Source organism: Colius striatus, chromosome 7 (genome assembly GCF_028858725.1).
Source record: "Colius striatus isolate bColStr4 chromosome 7, bColStr4.1.hap1, whole genome shotgun sequence".
NCBI lineage: Eukaryota > Metazoa > Chordata > Aves > Coliiformes > Coliidae > Colius > Colius striatus.
In genome coordinates, this window is record NC_084765.1 from 16,740,797 (window position 1) to 16,764,460 (window position 23,664).

A 23,664-nucleotide genomic window follows, 5' to 3' on the forward strand; every position below is an offset into this window, starting at 1 on the left:
AGTATGGGAGGGCGATGGCTCAGCCTCTGAGAGACTGTCTTCTCTCAGAAAGCTGGTGACTGTGGGGAGTCCAGTGAAGTAAGCCTCACTCTCCCACAACACAAACAGTTTTTAATTAATACATGTGCCCAAAGCTCATGATCTGCCTCCTAAATGTCTCCACTGAAGCAGATGCTGCTGGAGGAGGAAATCAGTGAAGAGACACCCATCCGTCTCACACAGCCTTTGGAAATGCCTTGCCTTGATGATTTGAATGGAAAATATTGTATCGCTGTCAGGGTAGTTTACATGGAGAGGGTTTCTCCCCTTGAAAGCGGTCAGGATGGTTTACATTTCAAAGTCGTGCAGTGTCGGGCAGTCTGTGGGTGTGAGCAGGTGTGCCCCTCTGTTTTTTGTGGAGCCAGTTGTTGGTTCATTTTTGCAATTAGAGGAGCTGAGATAGGAAGGATTTTGAGTCAAAACTTTCCAGAGCACAAGGTGCAACCAGTAGTATAAAGAGGCAGGTGAGGGAGGCAGCCAGCCTGTGTTCCATGTCCAAGGCTCCAGGGCTCTCAGGACGGTGAGTGGAACAGCCATCTCTGCAGAAGCGGCTTGGGTCTGTGCCTGGGGGCCCTGTGGGAGCTCCAGGCTTCCTCGCCCTCACAAATGAACCCATTTTGCCTCGGACGTAGGGTGGTTTAACTATCCCTGCGCTCCTCAGCATCCCCGACCTGGAGCTCCCCTCACGGAGCCTGTGGCAGGACCAGAACTGCACCACTGAGGCCCTGCCGCGGCCACTGGAATTCCCCCCGAAGGGACTGGATAACGGTGGCGGGTCCCGTCCCGGAGACCTGCTGCCGGCGCGCCCGCGGTCCCCTCGGCTCCGGAACGCCTCCGGCCCCTCGGGCCTCTCGGCGGCCGCGCCCGGACTACGCTTCCCAGCGTGCCGCGGACGGCGGGAAGGCGGGGGGCCGCTTCCGGGTTGGCGGCTGGCGGCCGCCAGCGCCGTGTGTTTACTTCCGGCCGCCCCAGTGCGCGAGTGTCAGGCTGAGGAGGGGAGCCCGGCGCAGCCCGGCGGCCGCCCCGCCCGCCCTGCGCCGCCCAGCCCAGCCCAGCCCAGCGCAGCGCAGGGCAGCCGGGCAGCGGGGCAGGCAGCCAGCGAGGGAGGAGCCCGGCCCCCGCGCCCGCCGCGGCGGCTCTCATGAGCGGCCGGTGAGCGGGCAGTCGGCGGCCGCGGGAGATTCCCGGCGCGGTGGGACCCAGCCATGGACTGGCTCATGGGGTGAGTGAGGTCCCTGCTGGCCCTGCGGGTCGGCACCGGCCGGAGCGCCTGCCGCCTCGGCAGCTCCCCGCAGCCGTGGAGCCGCGGGGGGAGCCGCGGGGGCGCGCCGGCCGCCCTGCCGGGTGCGGGGCAAATGACTAATCAGTTATCGCGGCGGCGGTGACAGGCGGCCAGTCGCGTCCCGCCGTGACAGCGGGAGGAGGCGTCGGCGAGGGCGGCCGGACCGCGCAGCGGTAGCCAGGATAGCTGGCTGCGCTCGAGGGAAGGCAGAGGTGCAGAGGAGCCCGTGTCTCGTCCCAAACGGTCGTTCTCGGAGAAAAAGTTACTTTTCCTTCCTTTTTTTAGGGGGGCATAGGAAGGCCCGGCATTGTAGCTCTCGCTGCTTACCACCGAGATAGTGTGGGACTAATCCTTCTGCAACGGAACATCACTTTAAACCGAAGGGCTTGCCAAGGTTTAAATAGCTTTCTGTGGAGAGGAAGAAGAGACCTCGGCAGAGATTAAAGCCAAATCAGAGCCACGCCGGGGGGTTTGGATAGCCAGGGATTAATAGTGCTAATTACATAGAGACAGAAGGTAGAAAGCGCTTTGCTGCTGGTTGTGGGTCTGAAAACCTCAGTGCATGGATGGTGATGCGGTTGATGGGAGTGACCTGACGTGCTACCGGTATCGCAAGCAAGATAAACTCGCTTGCTACTTGCATGAATTGTGCTGGCGACCTGCACTCAGGTGAACTGTGAATAATTATGATCCAGAATTACATGAGCAGTGGGTTTATGCTTCAGTAAAACCAGTATTGCAGTGATAACTTGCTTCCCTTAGTTTCTTCTTTACAGTGGTTTGGTCTGGTTCTGGAATGTGATCTTTACCATTTAGGTTGCCTCCTTTGGTGATTTGATGTGCCTAAAATACAAAATGAACTATTCTGTCACAGTTACGAGATGCAGCATATAAAGAGATATCACTTGTGTATGTGTTGCCTTTCCTCTGCAGCTGAACTTGTTTGCCAGTGAAAGCACTTAATACTTACCTTTGAACAAGATGTGGCTGACTTGTGAGCCAATTGTCAATACCAGTTATGTTTTACTGTAGATCTGACTCCTCAGTCTGGTGGGGTGAATGCTGGATATCTGTGAGGTAGACATTGATGGTTGGATTTTGTTCCAGCAGGCCGAGCAGCAGGAATGCAGTATTTGTGGCATGTGAAGGAGTCTGTGTGCCACGTGCTATAGCACTTGTCTCATAAGTCAGAGGGCTGTGCTCTATTATTACAGTCTGAATGAAAATATAAATGAAAAGTTATGAAACAAATCAAAACAAGCAACTGCAAAGTGCAGGCGGTCTGTTTCCTTTGTAAAAGTAAAAGCTCAAGTGTCAAAAAGTGCCACTAATTACAAAAAAAAAAGTCAAACCCAGGACTTACTCAAGATGTTTGAATGATTCAAAATGCCTTATTTATGCAGTTGTACTTCTTTTCTGGGAATTATGTTGTAAAGCAGAAAAGAATCAAGTTTTACTTTAGCCAAGCTCTCAACATGTTAAAGGGCTGTTTTTCTTATTTAGAGTTTTTTGGAGTTGCTGTGAAAAACCTGGCATTTGTTCTGTCCTTTTTTTTTACCTGGCGTTAGTGTATTCTGGCCATGTGTGGCAAAAGAACTCCCTATTTTCCCCATTGCAACAGGAATGGATCCCAAGTCATCTGTGCCATACTCACTTGTTCTCAGCTATTTCCTGATCCATTTCTTGCCTGACCAAACCCAGTATTGTGCCACTGATGCACCTCATGTTTTCTCCTTTAAAACTCTGAGAGTTTTATTTGTGTGAATTTGGAGGTGGGTGAATTTACAGGAAGGGAGAGCATTGGTATTTTGAAGGGGGAAGGCGTAGAAGACCTGAGGGACCCATTCTTCTTCTGTCCAAGTTACAACTGCTGTTAACAACTATGTCTAAATAGAAACACCTTTCTTGCTACTCAAGAAAGGAATTGACAATGTTTGTGTGCCAGGTCAGAGGCCTGGATAATGTCACTTGCTCAGTCTGGGTAATGTAATTTGCTCAGCCTTTCACTCAGTGAACACTTCAGCCTTTTGTATGTCTTGGGTGAGAAATAGTAGGAAAAGATGTTGCTCCTAGTAACCCATCAGTTTGTGTTGATGTAGATGTCTCTGGAGAGCAAATTGTACTCATCTGCTCCATGTGTTGTCACTCTTTCCCAAATAAATGTCACAACTAATAAAACTGCTGTGATCTATCTTACTCCAAACTGCTTTGGTAACACGGATGTTTGCGGTTACATCTTTCCATGCCCTTCTTGCATGTCTCATCGGTTGTGCTTTCTTAATTTTTTGGCGTGAGATACACCTTCAGTGTTTTAACTGTATTACTGAGACGTTAACCTTCAAGTGCAAGCATGTTAAATTAGGCAACAGCAACAGTTGCTTCTGTTCAAGAGCTCTACCTTTCAAGCTCATGTCGCATTTATCTGATACGTCATATAGAGTGAGATCTGCTTTATTCCTTGCTGGTCCTACCCTTCACTTGTGGTCTCTTGGAAAGTGAGGGACAGGTGAGTTCTACTCATACCACAAAGGGCTGCAGCCCAAGTGTCTCTGATTGCCTCAGAGTGCTTATTATATGAAAAACGGAAGCTGAAGCTTATAAACAATAGTGAATTTGTTACGGATTAACAAACAGCTATAGGCTTATGTGGTCACACAGCAAAACTTCTCTGTGTGCTGCCTTCTGTTCAGTCAAGTGTTTCAAAATCCAGTCAAGTCCTAGGGAGTAAAGATGAAAAAAAAAGAGCTGCTGGCATGTTCTTGTGCTCGGTTTAGCAGCAAAATAAAACCAGAGTCTGGTCTGTTGTTGGGTAGTATCTTTTTACCCAGGTGAAAAACTCTGGTCTTCTTCAGTGCATTCTCTCCCTTAATAAAAAGACCATTTTGAACTTTTTTTTTGGTTGTATGTAGCATATATTTTCAGTGCAATTTTGACTAGAGATCAGTTAATTGCTTTGTTCATTGTCATCTGACAAAGCTCTGTATTACCCTTTTTGGAAGAGATTCCAAACTTTTGTGTTAGAAATAGCATTGATCTGCTCTTGAAGCTCAAAGTAGCAACAAAGACAGGCATTGTTCCTTCAGTTATGAAACTTGCTTTTTAATTTGTTTTAAAATGCGTAATTAAAAAGGAGTAAAACATACTAATGGTATTAGTGAACCAGACACGGTGTCAGTTATTTTTAATCTTCAGCTGTGTTCGTAATAGAGGATTGTGTGCTGCAGTATTTTTTTTTTTTTTGTGAGGTCTTATGTAAAGAGGGGAGAGAGAAACTAGTTTACCAACAATTACCTGTTAAACACAAGACATAATTTGGGTTCACATCTCTGCTATGAACTTTGTTGTTTAACAGGTTAGTAGACTATGCTGACTAAAACTAAGTGCAACAGTTTAATGTAGTTGTGATGTCAAGACCCTTCTGTAAATTGGGAAGAAACTAACTCTGCAGAAATGAAGAGCTCTGTATAAGCTACTTGAAAAACTTTTGGCCTGTAGACCAGCCCTGTAAAAGAGGGAGTCTTGGTGAAGGGAATGGATGTGTGTGGGAGATCTTTCATTTTTTACTCTGCAAGAAAGCTGCCATTTCCATAAACTAATGGCATTCACTCTTGAGTAAATGCCTCTAAGCACAAGAAAAACTCTGCATCAAGAAGTGAAATGACTGCCTCTGAACTCTTCAGTGAAGATTACTTTCTGCTGAATGCATATCAATATTTTCTCTGCATCAAAGGATTGTGTTATTCCAGGATCAGTGTGAGCATCTCTCGTACTTGTGAGCTGCAGCATCTGCTCCTTTCACAGGCTTTCCTGGTACTGGAAGAATGTTAGTGCCTTCCTCCATGTGGTTTGGTTGCATTGTGGTACCAAGGACTCCCTTTCCAAGAGAAGGCTGCAGAGCCTAGCAGATTGTTAAAAATTATGTTTTAGATGCAAAACTGTTGCGTTATAAAACTTTCTCTTCTGGACAGCAGGGTGTCTCACTCTTACAGGGGAGGTTTATGACAGCAAGAAAAAAGTTGTGGGAGCATGCTAGGTTTACACAAGTGTATTATCACTTTGCTTTTCTGTGCCTTACTTGACAAAGATACATGGCTTCTTCTCCCAGGTTTCATAACAGTGTAAGTGGAGGAAAAGAGAAGGGACTTCATGAGATGGCTATTCCTCCTGTCTTCAGTTGAAGTTGTCAATCTTGCTGTCCATACTGTTCTACCATGCATTGCTCAGTTATCTGTTCTTTCATATCTTGCTTTGGTTACTTGGAAAGGAGGGCCTAAAACTAATTGAAAGCTATTCTTTTCTCATTTCCCCCAGTTAATTTGTTTTAAACACCACATATTATATACTATGCCTTGTATAGTCTTCATCTGACCAGACGAGGTAGTTTTAAAGTATGTTGTATTAAGATAGTGGAGTAACTGCACAAATTCTGTCATTTCAAGTATGTTATGCTGGTGACTTTTAACAAACAGTGCAAGAGAACTTGGCAAGGTTTGCAAACTGCTAGGTTTGTCCAGTACAGAAGGCCTGTGTGTCGTGCATTTACTTTAATTAGTTACAAGTGTCAGAGGCTTTAAATTAAAGCTAGCAGATTTTCCACTTCTTTTGGGTATAGGATTTTGCCACATTGTCCCAGCAGTGATTTTGAAGGCACATAGTTCTGTTTTGTTGTGTTCCATTTTGCATTTAGGGAAATGTCTTCAAGAAATTTCCTCATAAGGCTTTAGAACGCTGTTCAGTTCAAGATACGCTATGGTGAAAAATGAGTGATAGTGTTACACAGAGAGGTCCTAGCGTTAAGCTACAACAGCTGAAGACTAGATGTGAAGAGAACCATACTCATGTAGTTCTGAATCAGTAAAAATCCAATGTGCTAATTTGTCAGCTGTTAGACTAAATCTTTATTGCTTTTGAACAGGATGCATTATCACAGAATATCTCAAGTTGAAAGGGACCCACAAGGATTGTCAAATCTATTAATTGTAAAGAGGCAACTTGTAGTGGGAACAGGGAGAAATCATGCAGCATACTTAGCTGTCAGTTTGACTGCTGCGTAATACAGTTGAGCTAAGAAGAGGACCCCTGTCTTTGTCCAGCAGACCTTTATATACAAAGTTAGCTAATGATTTTTATGCTAGTTATAGTTTGAAACTTCCTACTTATAGCAAATATTTATATGAAAAGGAAGAAAGGAAGAATATTGCAGTTCTTCAGGTGCTGTAACCATAAAGAGTGCTTTCCCCATCCCTTTAGTCATCTTCTGTGAAGAAGGTCTCCAGCTTTTGTAAGGCAGTCTTACCCCTAGAAACTGTGCTGCAACGTCTTGCCTTTCCCAGCTTGCGCGGCCTGTATATTTGTTCTTGTTTTTAACTGACCTCACAACAGGTGTTTCCCTTACGTTATATTCCCTGCAAATTCTTGGCTTCACAGGCCATTTTCCCTACTTTAAGGGAGCTGAAAATAACTTGGAACCGGTAAACCAGATGTGGTCAGTCTCACTGAGTAGGAAATATTCATGTGTTCCTATTTACTCCTATTTATAGGTGTAGCGTTATCTATGGGATCCCAGGTTGTTCTCCCCACATAAATCAAGGTCTGCCTGTGAGACAGTTGCACTTAGTTCACTGGTTACTTAAGACACTTCAATATGATTTTGTACACTTCCCAGATGTGAGCAGTACCTCTGCTAGACCAGAAGTTAGCTGTGAAGACAACTAGTATAACACAGTCTGCAGGTAAAAGAATATCTCCATTAAATATTAAGTTGTTATTATCATTAGTATAGTAGTGGAAAGGTGCTGTTAGTTTGAAACTTGAGTCTTCAGGGCTATCATATTTGTAGAAAAGGAGTCAAGACCAGATGAGCAATTCAAACTTTGCAGGCGTGTTGTTCCCTTATGTCTCTCTGGTTCTGAAAGTTCTCAGTTACATTACTGAGATTGTCACTGTAATGCAAAACAATCCTTCCCCCCCCCCCCCCCCCCAAATAACAAAAGCCTTATTCCCTGAAGTGTCCTGGTATAGTTAATTAATGATTTCTTGGAGAAAATGCGAAATAAATCCTGCATTTTGAAACTTGTGTGTAACTTTGGTGCACCACAGAACTTGTACCAGTTAGGCAGTGTTTTTCCTTTGATCAGTACAATGCACATGAATACTGGTTTATTCTTCTGAGAGCATTCTTTTTACAACAAAGGTTTTGAGAGACAAGGAGAGTTATCAGTCTGAAGGTCCCTAAAGGAAAATGAGCTACTACTTTCCTTAGAAAGAGATGAACATTCTAAAGGTAGCAATACTCCTTTCTTGCGTCACTCTGATGTTAGTCTTTTCTCTTTTGCACTAGCACCAGTATTCAGGAAGGCTGATGGGTTAAGATGCTCTTCTGACTGAAAACTAATTTTATTTACTTATTTAACCTTTTTTCCCCTCTCCTAAGGTTAGTTTCAGGTAAATAAGTTCGTGTAGCTACATGAATAATGTTAAGAGCACTATGGAGCTGGTGAGAACATGAAACTTAGAGAACTTTGGTGGCAGTGAGGACTTTAATCAATTGAATGTAATCATGTAGTAATATTATTAGTGATAATTACTCTGCAAATAATTAACATTTTTCTGATTATGTAACCTTCTGCTTGAACTGTTTGGAGGAACTGCAGAATGTCTGAAAATGAGAGATGCTATGACTAGGCTTGTCTCTTGGAGCAGGTAGTGGCCTTTGGAGTACTGTCACAGTTGCTCTCCTGTTGTGTTACATTAATTTCGTGGCTAAGCTATAAAGATACTTGTAGTGAAATGGGTATTCATTAATACTTCAGAATTTATAATTTGCTCTAAATCATATTTCATCTACCTGAGAAAAGTGCTGTCTCTATCATAGTGTGAATGTGAAGGTAGGTGGTATTTTGGGTGCCTGGCTGAATCCAGCAGTCTGATTCAAGAGAGTTTTCAGGAAGCTTTGTTCATGCACAATGGCCTACATAGCTTTGCCATATTTCACTGGCAGTTTCCATCTGCTACATCTATTGGATATGGGCCCAGAGCAAGCATACTTGAAAGAGTAAAATTAATAAGAGCCTTCAGTTTTTGGATAACTGTGTATGCAAGTTAGAACTTGGCATTGTCAGATCTGCAGATTCTTCAATCATTGCTGACCTGTTAAACAAGCTTAATATGGGTTTCTACTAGTGGAATACTACTGAAATAATCTTGTGCATCAGTTTAAACACATTTAGCCTTCTACAGTCAATTATAAGGTTGTGAAACTTACTTGCTAAGTTCAAATTTTTAATATCCTCCTTAACAATTTTTCTACTCATCTTGTTCTGCAATTAAAGAACCAAATTAGACTGTGCCCTTCACTGTGCTAAGCTTTGTAATGAGTAAATGTGATCTTTTAAAATTTATTTTTACAGTCATGTTGTTTATAATATTACTGGAGACTGTTATGCCAGGAAGAATACTTAAGGGAGAACTGTTGCATCATGATTTTTTTTCCAGCACTTCAAACAGTTGCACTCTAGGAGCTTCTCTGCTCGTAAGACTGTGCAGTCATTTAAAATAATTTATTTTTGCAGCTAGAATGATGAGTATGTGAATGGCTGAACAGCAGTACTATAATTTCAGCATTTAGAGTAGGAAAAAGAAGCAGTTTTTGTCTCAAGTTAGTTTCTTTTTAGTCTGCCAGCCAAGAGGAACTGGTCAGTGTGCAAGTTCTTCACACAGTCCTTGAAGCTTTATTACTGCCTGTGGAAAAAGAGCTCTGAAGACAACAAGTTAAAAAAACCCCAAAACAACAAAAAACTAAAACCAAACCAGAATTTAGATACAGTTTTCAAGGCTCTAAACAATGCCAGAAATTAAAGTGGAATCAAGACAGAAATGACTGTCTTGCATCAAATTCCTTTTTACCCTGGACAATCAAAGAGACTCCATTAAGCTATAACGTAAGCATGCAGAAAACTGTGTTTTAACGATCCAGGTCTGGTAGCTCAAGCTCTTCAGAATATATCTGCATGCCTTTTGTTGGTGGTTTGTGGTTCTTTGTTGTTGCTGTTTGTTTCTTTTCCTCCTTTCTTCACCATTCAGGTTAGAAAGGTGTTCATTGAGTACTTTAATCATCAGTGTTCAGTGACTTGATCACTGTTGTTCCTTCCCTTCGTTAAAATGTGTAAATAGTTGGGACTTGTCTCCTGGTATTTATACATAAAGCATAGAATTTGTGTGAAACAGGTTGCATAGAGGTGATCTTGAGACGTTTTTAACTTTAATGTTCCTTCAGTCTAGAATTTTGTAATTTAGAGAACTGCCTTCTCTTGTATGGTTCTTCATAGCACAGCAGGGAGTTGGTCAAGAAAGGCTTTGTTCCATACAGTGCATCTTAACAGGTTATGCAAAACTGGATAGAGAGATTTTTTTTTTTTTACAAGGGAAGGTTTTGTGCCTACATTGTGAATGGGCTCAGGTTACAGAGCTAATTCTGTGGTTTCAAGTTTGTGTCAGGTGTGTTAAACAGCTTTCTTTCCAGTCAGTCTTATCTCTGATGATACCCAGGTGTTGCTGTAACTTAGGCCTGTAATCTTTATGGTTGTCATGTCTAATAAAGTGCTGTGTGACTGTTTTCCACCAGATAGAAAAGAGTCTGAGCTTGTAGACAGGGTAAATAACTTTTATTAGACCAACAAATGTTCTTGGGGAAGAGAAAAAGGCTTCTGGACATACTTGTGTCTCTTGTTGATATTAATATACTGTGTTGACCAAACCCATATTAGTACTACAGCTCCATGTCGGCTGGATAGCTCTCACCTGCTGATTTAGCAAGGGGCTGGTACTTTTTTTAGGATGCTGACCAGCTTACATTCAAGAAGTCCCAGGTGGGTACTGGTCTTGCTGTTTAAGGTTATCTGAATCTCTTCCAGGAAGGGAAAAAGATTAGAAATGGGAATATTTGTTTGCTCTGCTCTAGGGTATCCAGATCCTCATGTATAGTTAATTCGCTCCAAGGTTGTCTTTTCTTCTGTTCTGTGAGCCCACCGTTTTGCTTCGATTGTAATTTCTGGTTGGAGTGCGTGTACTAACCTGCAGTTCTGATGTATTTACAGGTCTTTTCTGTGTCTCCTTTTTGTTGTAGCCAGATAGTGCTGTTTTTGAATTAGCAGTTTTTTGAGGTTGAGAAGAAGTCTGACTGGTAAGACATGAGCAGAGGAAATAGTAAGGGGGATGTTGATTCATAATTTATGATACTTCAGCCTAATCTCTATACCTGGATTTTTGTTCAATTCTAGTCTTAATATTGTAGAGGGTTTGTTGGATACCCCTCTGCTGTTTGATTTTTCGGGCATTACAAAGTACTGTTTCTTCTGCAGAGTATTTCTGGATGGGCATCTAACAGTTCTTATTGTGGTACTGTTGACTGTGAGCAATTTTTGAAGACTAACCTGAAATTTCTGTGGTTTTCAGATGCATTTATGTTTATTGGTAAGCATATGTTAGGCTTTTACCATGTGGTCTGTCATAGCACAGGTTTTAGCTTTGAGTTTTGGGTGCCATTGAAAATGCTGAATTTGGTGATTTACATTCTTATAACACCAGAGTGTCTGTAATGAAGTTCTCTTGCCCCACCCTGCTGAATATGAAGGTGCTGGCCCGAGTCACTTGAGCTTGTTGAGGCTTGAGCTGGTGGAATGAAGTGCTATACAAACTTGCCTCTGAAAGAGGGGATTCTGTGTTAATGCTTGTAAGGCACAGGTATTTAGGTATTTAGCTGCAAGTTCATAGGCAATGTACTTGGTTTACTTTTTAGAGAGCGGCCTTCTTGTTTTCACATGGTACTAAAAGGTGGTGGGGCTGTTTTTTTCTTTTAAATATGTTTATAAGTGTTTTCCAGGCTTGTTTCAGGCAGGATTTGCCCAGTCATCCACTGAAATGTAGGTAGCTGTTGCTATATGTGGTATAACTTTCTGTGTGGGCAAAATGTTTACGTGTCACAGACTTACATTTTCTCACTATTGTTAATAGAGTCAGTGTCTTTGCTTAAATGTAGATTATCTTGGTTTTAAATAAAGTGAAAATGTAGTAGGTTGACTGGTTGGAAATACTTGAAGTTAATCATCTTATTAATGGATATTTTTTTTGCAGTTCAAGAAGTGCATGTGGTAAAATTATATACCACCTTGCAGGGCAAAATCATTTGCTGATTTGTTTTTCGGAAGAAATGTGTGTAGTCTTTTTTTTCTAAGTAAAATAATAAATAATCTTGATTAGTAGATCTATTAATTTCCTATATTTAAACATTTAATTCTGAAACATGAGGTCATTTTTTATTTTCTTGTTACCAAAAATTTCATGAGAAGGAAGTAACTATAGTAAAACCAGACTCATTTCAACACATTGATTCTACTTGTTTAGGGTGTGCCAGGTACCTGCAGTATTTCTGAGAAGCCAAAAATGTAAAATAAAAATGTGTTAAATATATATGTGGTCATCATGAATTAAGCTGACGGGAAGGTTGCTTAACTTCCAAATGATAACTGCCATGAAAGCTTTAATGTGTTTTAACAAACAAAATTCAGATTCACTCTTTTAACTTGATTTGACTTCCTGTATATAAACAGCATTCTTGTGATGACAAACAGGAAGAGAAAATCTTTTGGAAATGAACCTGAGAGCTCATGAGAAAGATTACCAGACTGATGGTCCCCATTGCTCTTTGAACAAGCAGAATCTCAGCAAAGAGGAAGCAAATAGAGGAATAAGGATGGTGCTTATATAATAAAACTTTTCTAGCACTTACATCATCATTTCCTGTCTGTGTATAATAAAGGAATAATAATTATTTTCCATTACCAAGACCTTGTGCACACAATAATACTTTGTATAGAATCACTGTTTGAATTGTCAAAACAAATACCTGAAGAACTTTGATCCAGGGAATTCCAGTATATGCCTGACCGAAAGAAGTGATTTGTCATTCATCCAGATAAATGTCTGTGTCCCGATTTGTCATATGTACATATTTTGCAAATAGATGCCTGCAACATGCTACCCCTCTATCACAGTACACTCTCTTTGTTGCTCTCTGTTGGGAATTTTCAGTTGCCTGTGGTTGCAAACATTATTGCCTACCCTTTAATCCCTAGGCCAATAATTCTTGTCTCTTGGCTTGTATATAATATTTTCTTCTATTTGTGGACTTAGCACATTTTTATTGTATGGTGTGGATGAGGTTTGTTTGGGTCTGTGATTTAACTGGCACTAGAACCTTGGTAGTACCAAAATCAATGTATGTAGTGGTATTACAAAGCAGGTCAAAAGATACTACTAACTGGGGCTATGATGGAGAGAAATTGCCTTCTGAGTGATATGAAATTTGAACATGAGGGCACCTGACTACCAAATCAAATGTACTCTTTGTGGACTACACAGAACCTGAGTGGGAGTGGACTTTTGCTTTCTTGAGGGCTTGATTTCATAGTGTGATGGAAAAGGAAATGAGATTGGGATGAAATAAGCAAGTTGTGCAAAATCGTATCTTCTGTAATTTTTTTTGAAACTAGAGTTTAGTAACTCCTCATATTTACTGCTCTTATGATGTCGATCAATACTTTTGAAGTCAAAGTAGACATCTGTTGAATGAGCTATGAAAAACTATATGAGGCTTGGAGGTGTTTAGAGGCTGTTGTCATGGAGGAGACAAACTACACATGCAAACCAAATCCACCCAGAGCTTTTTGTTCCTAGCAAAGTGAAACATGAAGATGTACTACCCTGTTCTTAATTTTACCATCTGCTCTCTTAAGTTTTGTAGTTTTTAAAAATGAGACATGAAGTTTTACAAGCTAGATGGAACAAGAGTTCATTGCACCTGTTTGGTCTTGCTGACTACACAATGAACTAGATCTGGACTGTATTAACTAAAATAAGAGGGACATTGCATCCTAGCTTTGGTATGTTTTGTTGAAAAGTATTGCATTGTTATGAAATAAAGTTCTTCAAAGAGTCTATATAAAGTTGACTGTCCCCTTATCCTTTTGCTAGTCTATGCCCAAGTATATGGACATTTTACATGAAAAAAAAAAAAGAGGCAGTACTAAACAGCTGTGGGAGCAACTAATCCAAATTGGATCCATGACCCCACTGAAAGTTAAAACATGATTGCTTACAGGAACTGTCCCTGTGGCTTGTTTCCTCAAGATCCCTGGAGACTAGTGATGTGGGTGGAGTGCACAGGACATGAAGTAAAAATATTGTGAGATAAACCTGTCTAAAAAGGAGTCTAATCTCTAAGGAAGACAGTTGTTATCATATAGCCATGGGGTACTCATTAAATCAAGGTTCCTTAAACAAATATTATTCCAGAGTGGCAGCCAGCTGCTAATGTGAAACTGTTACTTACTTTTTACTCTCATTTTAGATTGACTTCTTTGCACTGATTTTTTTTTTTTTGAGTTAGTAAAATGACAATGTGAGTATCACAGCAGACACTGTCTCAGACCTGCAAAGAAAGAATGAATTCTCCAATATTCTCTTGTTACAAAATCAAATCCAGAAGAATTTAAGATTAACTAGGTTTCAATAAGTCTTTGTTCTGCTTCACTGTGTGGAAAAGCAATAGCAAGTTCAAAAATGGGGGGAGAATAAGGCAAAAGTAGGTTTAGAGACAATAGATTTGCCAGCATACTTCTACAATAAAGAACATTTTTGTTGTCTTGCATAACTAGTTGGAATACTAGTAAGTAGGATAATTTTTGTATGCAGCCTGTAGTTGAGCTATGCTGCTTAAATTATATGATTCATAAGGTAAATAAAACAGTTCTGTAAAGATTAACCATGTTAGCAAGAATACTAGGAAGGGTAATACTCTTTTTCAGCCCATACACCAGAGCTGAGCAATCATTTAGGAAGAAATTTCTCTTGGGATGTAGTGTTGGGCAATTAGCTACATTTCCAGAGATTTATGGATTATTCTGAATCACTTCAGTGTTGGCCTTTGTCAGAAATGGAATATTGGATTTGGTAAGATGTTGGTTTGCATTATACATAGTCTTTACATAACAGCATAATAAAGCTTGATCTTTTCTTCTGTTTGCAAACACCTCCCCTTTCAACTTACAGGAAGTTGAAATGCTTAATAAAAATTTGATTGTTATAGAGAGACAAAAATACAACTTGTATCTAAAATGGCTTTTGTAAGACTCATTTCCAGTACTTCTTCCTTCTTACGAAAGTACTAAATGTATTGGTGATTCAGTTTTAAGTTTGGACAACTTTAAGGGGTAATAATGGCTTGCTTTTCCTTCTCTTTTTTAAGTCAGGGCTGTTTGTGCATCTGCACCTCTGTGAGGTGTCCTACATAGAGATTAGGAAATGGATACTTCTTGTTTAAAATTAATACTTTTTGGGCTAAGGTCAACTTTTTCTGATGTACGACTCACAAAGTCAGCTGTCTTGTTAGTGTATTTAATTCTTGCATTTGTTTAGAGTCCCTGGATTACAGCATCTGGTTCATAAAAATTACGAAGTCACTCTTTTTTTGGTATTTACTGGTCCCTATTGCTGAAATATCACCTTTGGGACCGTGACTGTCATTAGACATATGGTAATCCTTGTAGCAACTTTTTAATGGTATTGATAATGCAGTGATAATGACGGAAAATTATGAAATTGGTTCCTGGGGAAGAAGATCTGAAATTCCAAGGAATTAAAAATATCCCAGTACGTTGATGCTGAATCACAGTGGTGCTCTTCCTTTATTACTAGTCTGCTAGAGGAAAAAATGCACCAGTTTTGGGTTTTTTTCTTCCTTCCCCAGAAAGAAGAATTAAGATGGAGTGTATTTTAACATCAGGATGAATAGGATATAAATTTGGAAATAGGACCACTTGTGTTTTTTTAATATATATAAGTTGTATTATTGTTCTGCTGTTGTTTTTCTAATCTGTTTATTGTAACTCTTTCTCAAAAACAAGTATCTACTTGGATCAGGGATATGTTTTTAGAGATGACAGATGGTACATTGGCCTTGGTCTTCTGGAATCTGCAGTGCTTTCTGAACATTTTAAATGCTTAAAACTTGCATATTCGTCTTGGCTGTTCTGAGCTGAAGCTTCTGAAGCTTTAATAAACTTTTGTCACCATCTGAAGGTTTGATTTCAGATTTTTTTTGTGATTTTTTTTTTGGTCTTTTTGTTAGCTTTTGTTTTAAATTTTAATATATATGTTAACACTTAAGCACAGTTTCCTAATTATAATCCTTCAGTAGGAATTACTTTATGTTTGGAAATTCTAAACAAAAAGACCATGGATTGAAAGAACTTTCCCTACATGTAATTGCTACTTAAAATTACGTAAATGCTTAAGTGAATTTCATTCTCCACCAAAATGCTAAGGTGAGGATTCTTGATAGAAACGAATAATGATTACTTTTTTTTTTTTACCCATTAGGTGAGTGAATTAGTTCACATGTAGGAAACAAAGAAAAGTTAGAAGTGCTTGCTTCCTCAGATGTGCTGTGACAGCAACATGTTTATAACCTCCATGATAGGCTTCAATACAATGCATCTGGTTGAAAGAAAAGGTATCTGGATTTTTACTGTGGCTATGTCAAAGGGATTTGATTTTTACAGGGGAGAGCTATTGCTTTCTGTTGCTCCAGTTTCTTCTTCCAATAAATTTCTGCAGGATGGCATTTTTCTTGCTACATCTTGCAATATTAAAAACCGGAGCTGATGTATGGATGAAGTAGGAATGTTTATGAAGACCAATTCTTTTAAACAAACAATTAATGACATTGATATTTCATGTTGATCTACAGCAGTGAGTGATCTCCGTGTTTTGGGTGCTGCAGTAAATGAATTTGTGTTAAAAAATTGGAATGATCCTCCATATGCCACATTGCCTCTACTTGCTTTAATTCTCGTTACTGTACCTATGAGGGGGATATTTTTACCTAGTATCTGACAAGTGAATACCAATTTCTTTTGTGTGTGTCATTGTCATAGCTTCTTTGTCATAGCTTGATATTACGAGAATAAAAGAAAGCTAGGGACCCTATTGCAAATGTTAGAGAGGGATTAACAGAGCCTTGTAGCTATGGAGTTAAGCTGGGCTTCTGTTTTCACTGCCATTGGCATCTTGATTTATGCATACTGGAGATGTTTTTAAACACAGAAGCAATAGGAAATAAGACAGTTTGCTTCTAGCCTGTGTTTCCTGCAGGGTTTCTTGGCTTTGCCTTCCGGTTAGACAGCAGCATTCAGATCATAAACTTGCTGTTCCATCCTCTTATGGCTGTTTATTTGTTTTGCTGGTTATGTAAAACTCTGGGCTTGAATCTGCTCTCCCCTTCCCCATATCTTCCTTGAAGATGTAAGTTGGGAATGTGTATGCAAAAAATCTCTTGTGCGCATCTGGTTTTCAAATTGTGTTATTTCCTTCAGTCTTGAGCTCCTACTGTGTGTGTGGCTTGAAGGATTTCTTGTGCATGCATCTGCCAAAGTTGGTGAATGCTAAGGTTAGCAGTGCCTGTGTTCATAAATAGTGTAAGGGTTTAACAACAGGAAAGATTGGTTTAACTAATGGATGGAAGTATTTTGGGATGATGTGGGTATCTAAGTTGTCTAAATCATGGTTCAGGTTTATTTTTTCCTTAGGGTGCATGTTAAGAAAAAAGTACTCTGGTATAAGTTTGAATGTTGATGCTGCCATTGTGGAGCAGTGTAGCCACAGATGAACTTGTGCAAACACTGAAAGAAGTAGCCTGGGATAGAAAAATAAACTTCTTCCCTCCCACTTTTTGATTTCAAATGTGCAGATTGTTGAGGTAAGCAAGCGTGCAAAGTTGTGATGGGTTAGCCATATGATGAGCATTAGCTACTGTAAAAACAAGCCTTCCTTCATTACTAAGTACTTCTGAGTGTCCTGTTACTGGTCACTTGCTAAAAGCAGATGTAATTCGCAATTCTGATATAAATAGGCTGTCAGGCTGCCATGCTGAAATACTCTTGAGGATTTCAGTGTCTCCTCGTTAAGAATACATTAATATGATTTTGCTTATAGGTTTAATGCAAAAGTCAAATGATTGATGGAAATGAAGTATTACAAAAGGGAGAGCTTTTAGAATGCATCAAAGTAGTTTGCCTAGGAAGATGACTGGCATTAACTTCTATCCCTGTCTCAGTGGTTCTTGATATTAAATTGCTAATACAAGATACCGACTAAGATCTTCCTCTGTGTAAAAAGCATGTGAATGTGGAAGCTTTCCTGGTCCTTTAAGTGCCCTAAAATTGTAAGATTATTTTTTGCTACAGATCCAGAGAATTTAACCATAGTACTGAAGTGTGGATTTCATAATTCAACTTTCCATGGTGGTTATGTTACTAATTTCTAATACTGTACCTAGAATTTGTACTGTACCACCTAGATAAACTATGGTATCTCTTGTTTTTGAGTGGTGCTAAAATGTGGTTGTGGTTTTTTTTTTCCACTTCAACAGTGTTTGAGACTGGACACACTGAAGGAAATGGGAAATTTAAAATGTGTAGGATTTTTGTTGAATTTTCTTCTTTTTCCTTCGAATTAGAATTCCCCCTCCCCCGTTTTTTCTCCTGTTGAGATTATTTTGCATCATTATACAGGATAAATGATGCTAATGTTTGTTTTGTCGTAGAAGGAATAAATCTGGTTTGGGAAGTTCCTCTCCCTAATTTCTGTCTTTAAAGTCTTTGTTTTGCTTCTAATTAGTAGGTATTAGCATATGTATAAAAATGCAGAATGTGTGAATACTATTTGGAAAATTAAATTCTAGGTTTAGCTCATCATTTTGTATCATTTGGATTTATTTTGAACAAAACATTAGCATACTGAAGTATGAAAGCTATAAAATTATGGCATAAAATCAACAGCAATAAAAATGTCTTGTACACGACTTTTCTTCTCCTACTATCTGTGCAGCTGGGCAAAAAAGGAGCAATATAACAAATGTGCTGCTATTCTTGATGACTGAGACTGGAGAAGGTAAATGTGGAGTTGAAAATGTAAAATAATTGAAGTGCTTTTGTAATACTGAGAAGGAGGAAATGGGGTGGCTCCCTTGGACAAGGAAGAGAGCTTTTCCCTTGAGAGAAAATAAACATGTGTTTCTTTTGCTAGTTGGAATCATGTGCTACCCAACATACATGTTGGTACCACTAGGTCTGTAATACCTGTGACTGTAGGGTTAGAAGAGCTGCTCTCAGCTCCTGCAGGCTTTGACTGCTTTAGGAGTTGTGCCCAATCATCCTTCCATTATTTTTAAAAACTCCTCTCCTGGACAAGGTGAGAAGAGAGGTATTGACTGCTGTGGAACTTCTTAATTTTGTTCGACTTGGCATAAATATTTTGTTTGATACCTTGTTCTATTTGTTGTGCACTACATATCTTAATTTTTTGATTTTTACATTTCCTAGTACATATACTTTACTTTCTCTCCAGAAGAGAGCTGTAACAACAACTGAAAGATACATAAAGGCTTTTGAAGACTTTTTTGATACATTTGAAGACTTTTCATCAGAGCTGGTCTTCAAATACACAGATTTACAAGGAGAAATGGGTCTTTGTAAAAAGCACCAGAGTATCCTGTAGCAAAAATATTGGTATTGCATAAAGACTCTACATTTTTGTGTCGTAGTCCCCTGAGTGCTTTGGACTAACTGGACTGCCATGAGAAGTGCTCTCTTCTCACTACTCCAGCTGTTTATTCCGCTCACTGTGCCAGCTCAAGTGCTTGAGGGATGCCATTAGGAATTGGATCCTGCTAGGGGTGCCAGTTAAAACTAATGAAAATAAACCAGCATTTTGGTTTAACTGTCATCAGTTCCTGTTCTTCTCCACTGTACTATTATACAAATACCTCTGCATGGGAGAGGCAGAGAGGGAAGATAGAGACCAGGAGTGATGGAGGGTAAGTGGGATCAACTCTTAACAGAGGCAGTGACAGTTTCCTGGCTTAATGTATTTGTGGGACAGCAAATTTAGGTGCTGTGATCTCTCTCAGAAACTTGTTATGTAGTAGAAACACATTTTTTTCCTTATGAAACAGGCTAAAATAATTAATTTTAAATTAATATGTCCCCGAGAAATAGATTGTTAAATGTCTATAAAGTGGCTTATCTCATTTGCTACAACTATGGATCCAGAAATGTCACTATGACAGAATATGCTTCTGTTTAGAGGAAGAAAAATAATGTCAAATCTGATGACAAAGTGGAATCAGTCATGATGGCAAAATCAGGCTGCCCTGGTAATCAGCAGAATGGAGGGGCTGGGGTGCTGCAGAAACAAACTGCATGTCAGCTTGCCAGGTATCCTGTTTAATTGCTGCAGGCCTCATTCATGAGGGTCTGTGGTGGTTGTTTGCACATACATGTGTGAATTTTTTTGGGAAAATGCTAATTAAATTGATGTGTTTTAACAGGTGCTTCAGCACACTTTCCAGAAATGTAGCTTTTAGCTGAGATTTAGACTTGATGATCATTCTTGGAAGAACCATTTGTACATCGGCTTATTTTCTGCTAAAATTAGACTAGCGCTCTTCAGTATTCAAGTTGCTTTGTTACAGTAAGGTGAATGCAAACCAGACTCACTCTGTGTTGTTTCTTTTGTGTTCTGTCACCCTCTATGGTAGTAGCCAGCAAAAAGCTCAACTCCAGGTTATGTCTGTTTTGCTAGGTTTTTCTGCTCCCTGACTGGGGTGCCTTGTATCCTGGGGACAGGAATGGTGTCTCTTTGTGGGCAGTCAGATGTGGTTTTCTGCTAAAGGACTGACTTTGATGAAACACATTGCCCATTGCTGGATGCAGCTGTTATGCATGAAATCGTATTTATCGACTATGCAATTATGTAAGAATAACGATAAATGTCCTCCCTCTCTCTTAGTGCCACAGATGGCAAACTCATGGTGGTCAGGGCACCAAAGAGAAAAAGTAGGATGTGCGTCACATACTGTCTATTGCTATATGCTCCTGGCCAGATGTTTTATGGTGTGAAAATCCAGTGTGTAACTTACAAAACAAAACTGCGCTTTTAATATGAACTGACATGAAGATCTTGATTAAAGTCAATTATAACAGAATGTTCTTAATTTGCTTTCTTTGCAAGTTTCACTTTGTTTTGCGTGTGACTCACTGAAGATGACTGTAATTTCTTTTCAACCTGGTTACCTAGCTGCTGTTGAGAGCACATTCATTCTTGTGAATCAGTAACCTAAAAGTTCCCTTTTAAAATTTCTAAATTTGTCCAGTATTTCCCAGTAATATTTGTGTTTCCAGGATGGAAGGGGCAGTGTGTTGATACACTTGTAACAGCACCAAGCCTGTTGTGTGCAGATGGGGTGCTTTGGAGGTCTCCAGAGACCTGTGAAATGCAGCTATGTAGGTTTATCAGGACCAGCTGTTTTTGTTCTGGGGACAGATCCATCTGGGGTGGAGGGGGGAGAGACATTGCTGGTGGCTGAGATTAACTGGTGACAGCATTGCATGGGAAGTGTACCATATTTTAGCAGAGCTACTGTAACAGAGATGGTGGAAAAAAAAACCCAAGTTCCACTAATCTTTCTGTGTCAGAAGAAGCCTTCAGGATTTAGTTGTCTACACGTGGGTCTAATTGCAGTCTTGACTAGAGGAGTGCCTAACACTTCCTACTTCAGTAAAGATCTGGCTGAACTGTTACAGATGGCATTTGGACATACAAGACCTAGATGAGGAGTCAGAGCAGCTGTGTCCATGCACAGGCGAGAGGGAGGCTGCCTGGTTTATTGGATTACCTCTTGTCAGATCATGGCAATACATGCTTTGTAAATCCCTTGGAGTAGGGAGGGTGTGTTGGAGAAGGGATGGCTTATTTTAGGTAAACTGATTTAGACAGCAGTCCATTTTTGTGTTCCTTTTCTGCTGAGAAGTGTGGGAACGTTTCATGAAAGAGTCGTGTTCAGTCTTTGAAACCTTGACATCTGGTGTTGTGGTATTTTGTCGGCAGAAGCTGTGTGACAGGTATGAGCTGGGTGGAGAGCCTAAAGCATCTGGATTAGTTTCTGCACCTTTTGTTTAAGTTCAGGAAGTGGTGGGTGAGTGCTTGCTTTTAAAGCTATTCCTGCTCTCGTGCTTCTCATCCTTTTTCCTAAGTTTCTGCTGGTTAAGGGTTGACAGTAAGCATTCAGCTTACTGCTTGCTTTTCTATTAAAGAATAACTATGATTTTTTTCTATAGTGAAGGAGCAACGGAAGATTTCTGGGTTTAATTCTTGGCTGGACTGAAACATGACTGAACAAATTGCAGGTATTTGGAGAAAGTGATACAGGTTTTATGGGATCTTCATCACTCTTGTCTGTTACAGAGTTATTACTATGCTCAGGTCTTCTGTCAGTTTCTTACAAAGCAAACACTTTGATTTCCAACTGAGCAGAAGAGACTTGAGAATAATGCCCTTAAAACAAGAACCTTGTTTTGGTTGATTATTTTGGAAGGGACAGCCTTTCTCCTGCTTGTCGGATTCTAGTTCTTTACTATCTCTTGCTGCCCTTGTAGAACCTCTAGTTGCTATACAGGAATGCCTTCCTCTTTCTCAGAGAGTAAGATCTCCTGTCTTTTGCAGCTTAAACCCTGCTGATATAGCACTGGCTGATCTGAGAAGTAGGAGAATGATAGGTGTATTTTGGGACCATAAATTACACAGAAGAGGCAAGTCAACAAATAAAACTTCCTCAGAGGAAACCTGCAGTGTTTGAATTGTACAGTAGACATAGGACAACTCTATGGTGTAAATGAGTTAAGAACTTGCCCTATGCATATACTATATCTGGCTGTAACAGTCAACTTGGTGTCCAGAGTTTTGCAAGTGATAGAGGTGGAATTATTAATCTTGTCTTTTAAGTATAATGCACGCTTCCTTGAAATGCTCAGAGCGCAGTCATAATGCTCAAAAGGCTGATTGAGACTGTGGTTCCACTGAGAAAAAGGAGGAATTGATTTTCCTGTATCAGTTCTGCCATTAGCAGAATATTGCTGCTTGCTTAGTTTATCATCTTTTGGAGACTGCAAGATGCTGCACCAACAATTTGTGTCTGCACTCAATGAGTGGGTGACAAGAACTCTGTGAGATGGGGGACAAAGTGATACAGCCATGCCTTTTAATCTTTATAGTAACAAACTGATCTTCAGAAAATGGTAATTTAGAAGTTGACCATGACTGAATAATCCCAGATAAAAACATAAAACTGAGAGTTTTTGGAAGCTGTTTGGAAGGAGTTGTTAGAAGACCACTAAATGAAGAGACTGATAGCATTTATCTTCAACAAAAAAACTTGGAAGAAATATTTTGAGCAAGGGATCTATGTGAATTTGAGCACTTAGGATGGATGTGCTGTATCCAGCTCTCTTCTGTTTCTGGAAATCAAGGCTTATGTAAGTCCTATAGGTTAATTGTAAACTTCACAGGTTTTTTTTTTTCCCCTCCTCGCTCTAGCTTGTTCTTCTCAGCATAATTTGGAACATTTTACAATGGTAATGAACTTGGCAAGAGAAGAGCCCTTTGCCGGCTGCCAGACTCAAGCAAATAAACAAATAAGGAAAACAAAAGAAGATCCCTCCCTGTCCCCTTGGCGGGTTGCAGGGCCGGCTGGCACCACTGGCCATGCTGGCGGAAGGGTGGAATGTCCTGCCGTGCATTCCTCGCAGATGGCCTGGACCCCAGCCACCCCAGCACAGCTGAAAACACCACGCTCTCAGCCATGCCACTTGTGATTTAATTGGAGCCGAAGCTAACTTAAAGTGATGCATCATCAATTAAAACTGTTTTTTTCTGTGTTTCTGAAATTGCACAACAGTTTTGATCTCACTTGCTCAGGAGAAGCTGCATTCTTCCATCAGACAAACATTAGTGGGATCTTTATCTTAAGGGTAACATCTCTCCTTTTTGGGGCACCTCGCCACTAAGAAAGTCACACTATCCCCATCTGAAGAGAGCACAGGCATCACCTGAAGAGAGTAATTTTTCTGTAGTCATCTGATTCTCCAGAAAATACTGTCCTGCAGTGAAAAAATGTTTTTCTGTGTAGCAAATACCAGTACTGTTGCTCAGGAACATTTGGGACAGCTGCTTGTACTTCTAGACTGATTTTTATACATAGTTGTGATGACCAATACTAACTCCCGATGAAACACAGTGACTGTACCTCGTCATGCTCTTGCAGAAACTTGCACACACAAACTGAACTGGGATCCAAGTATTTTATGTATTAAACTGCAGAGAAATGTGTTGGTTCTAACAAGGCCAGGTATTCATTTGAGCTTGCCTTGCATTGTGCTGTCTGTAGCACT

General features: G+C 40.1%; 1 protein-coding gene across 1 annotated transcript in view; it reads left to right on the forward strand.

Annotated features, from left to right (window-relative positions):
- The first annotated feature begins 1,076 nt into the window (after positions 1-1,076).
- Positions 1,077-23,664, forward strand: part of MOB2 (MOB kinase activator 2) — a 114,565-nt gene continuing 91,977 nt past the window's right edge. Inside the window, exon 1 of the mRNA XM_062000056.1 lies at positions 1,077-1,261. Coding sequence (XP_061856040.1) covers positions 1,245-1,261 — 17 coding nt within the window. The 5' untranslated portion in view covers positions 1,077-1,244. The remainder of the gene's footprint in view (positions 1,262-23,664) is intronic.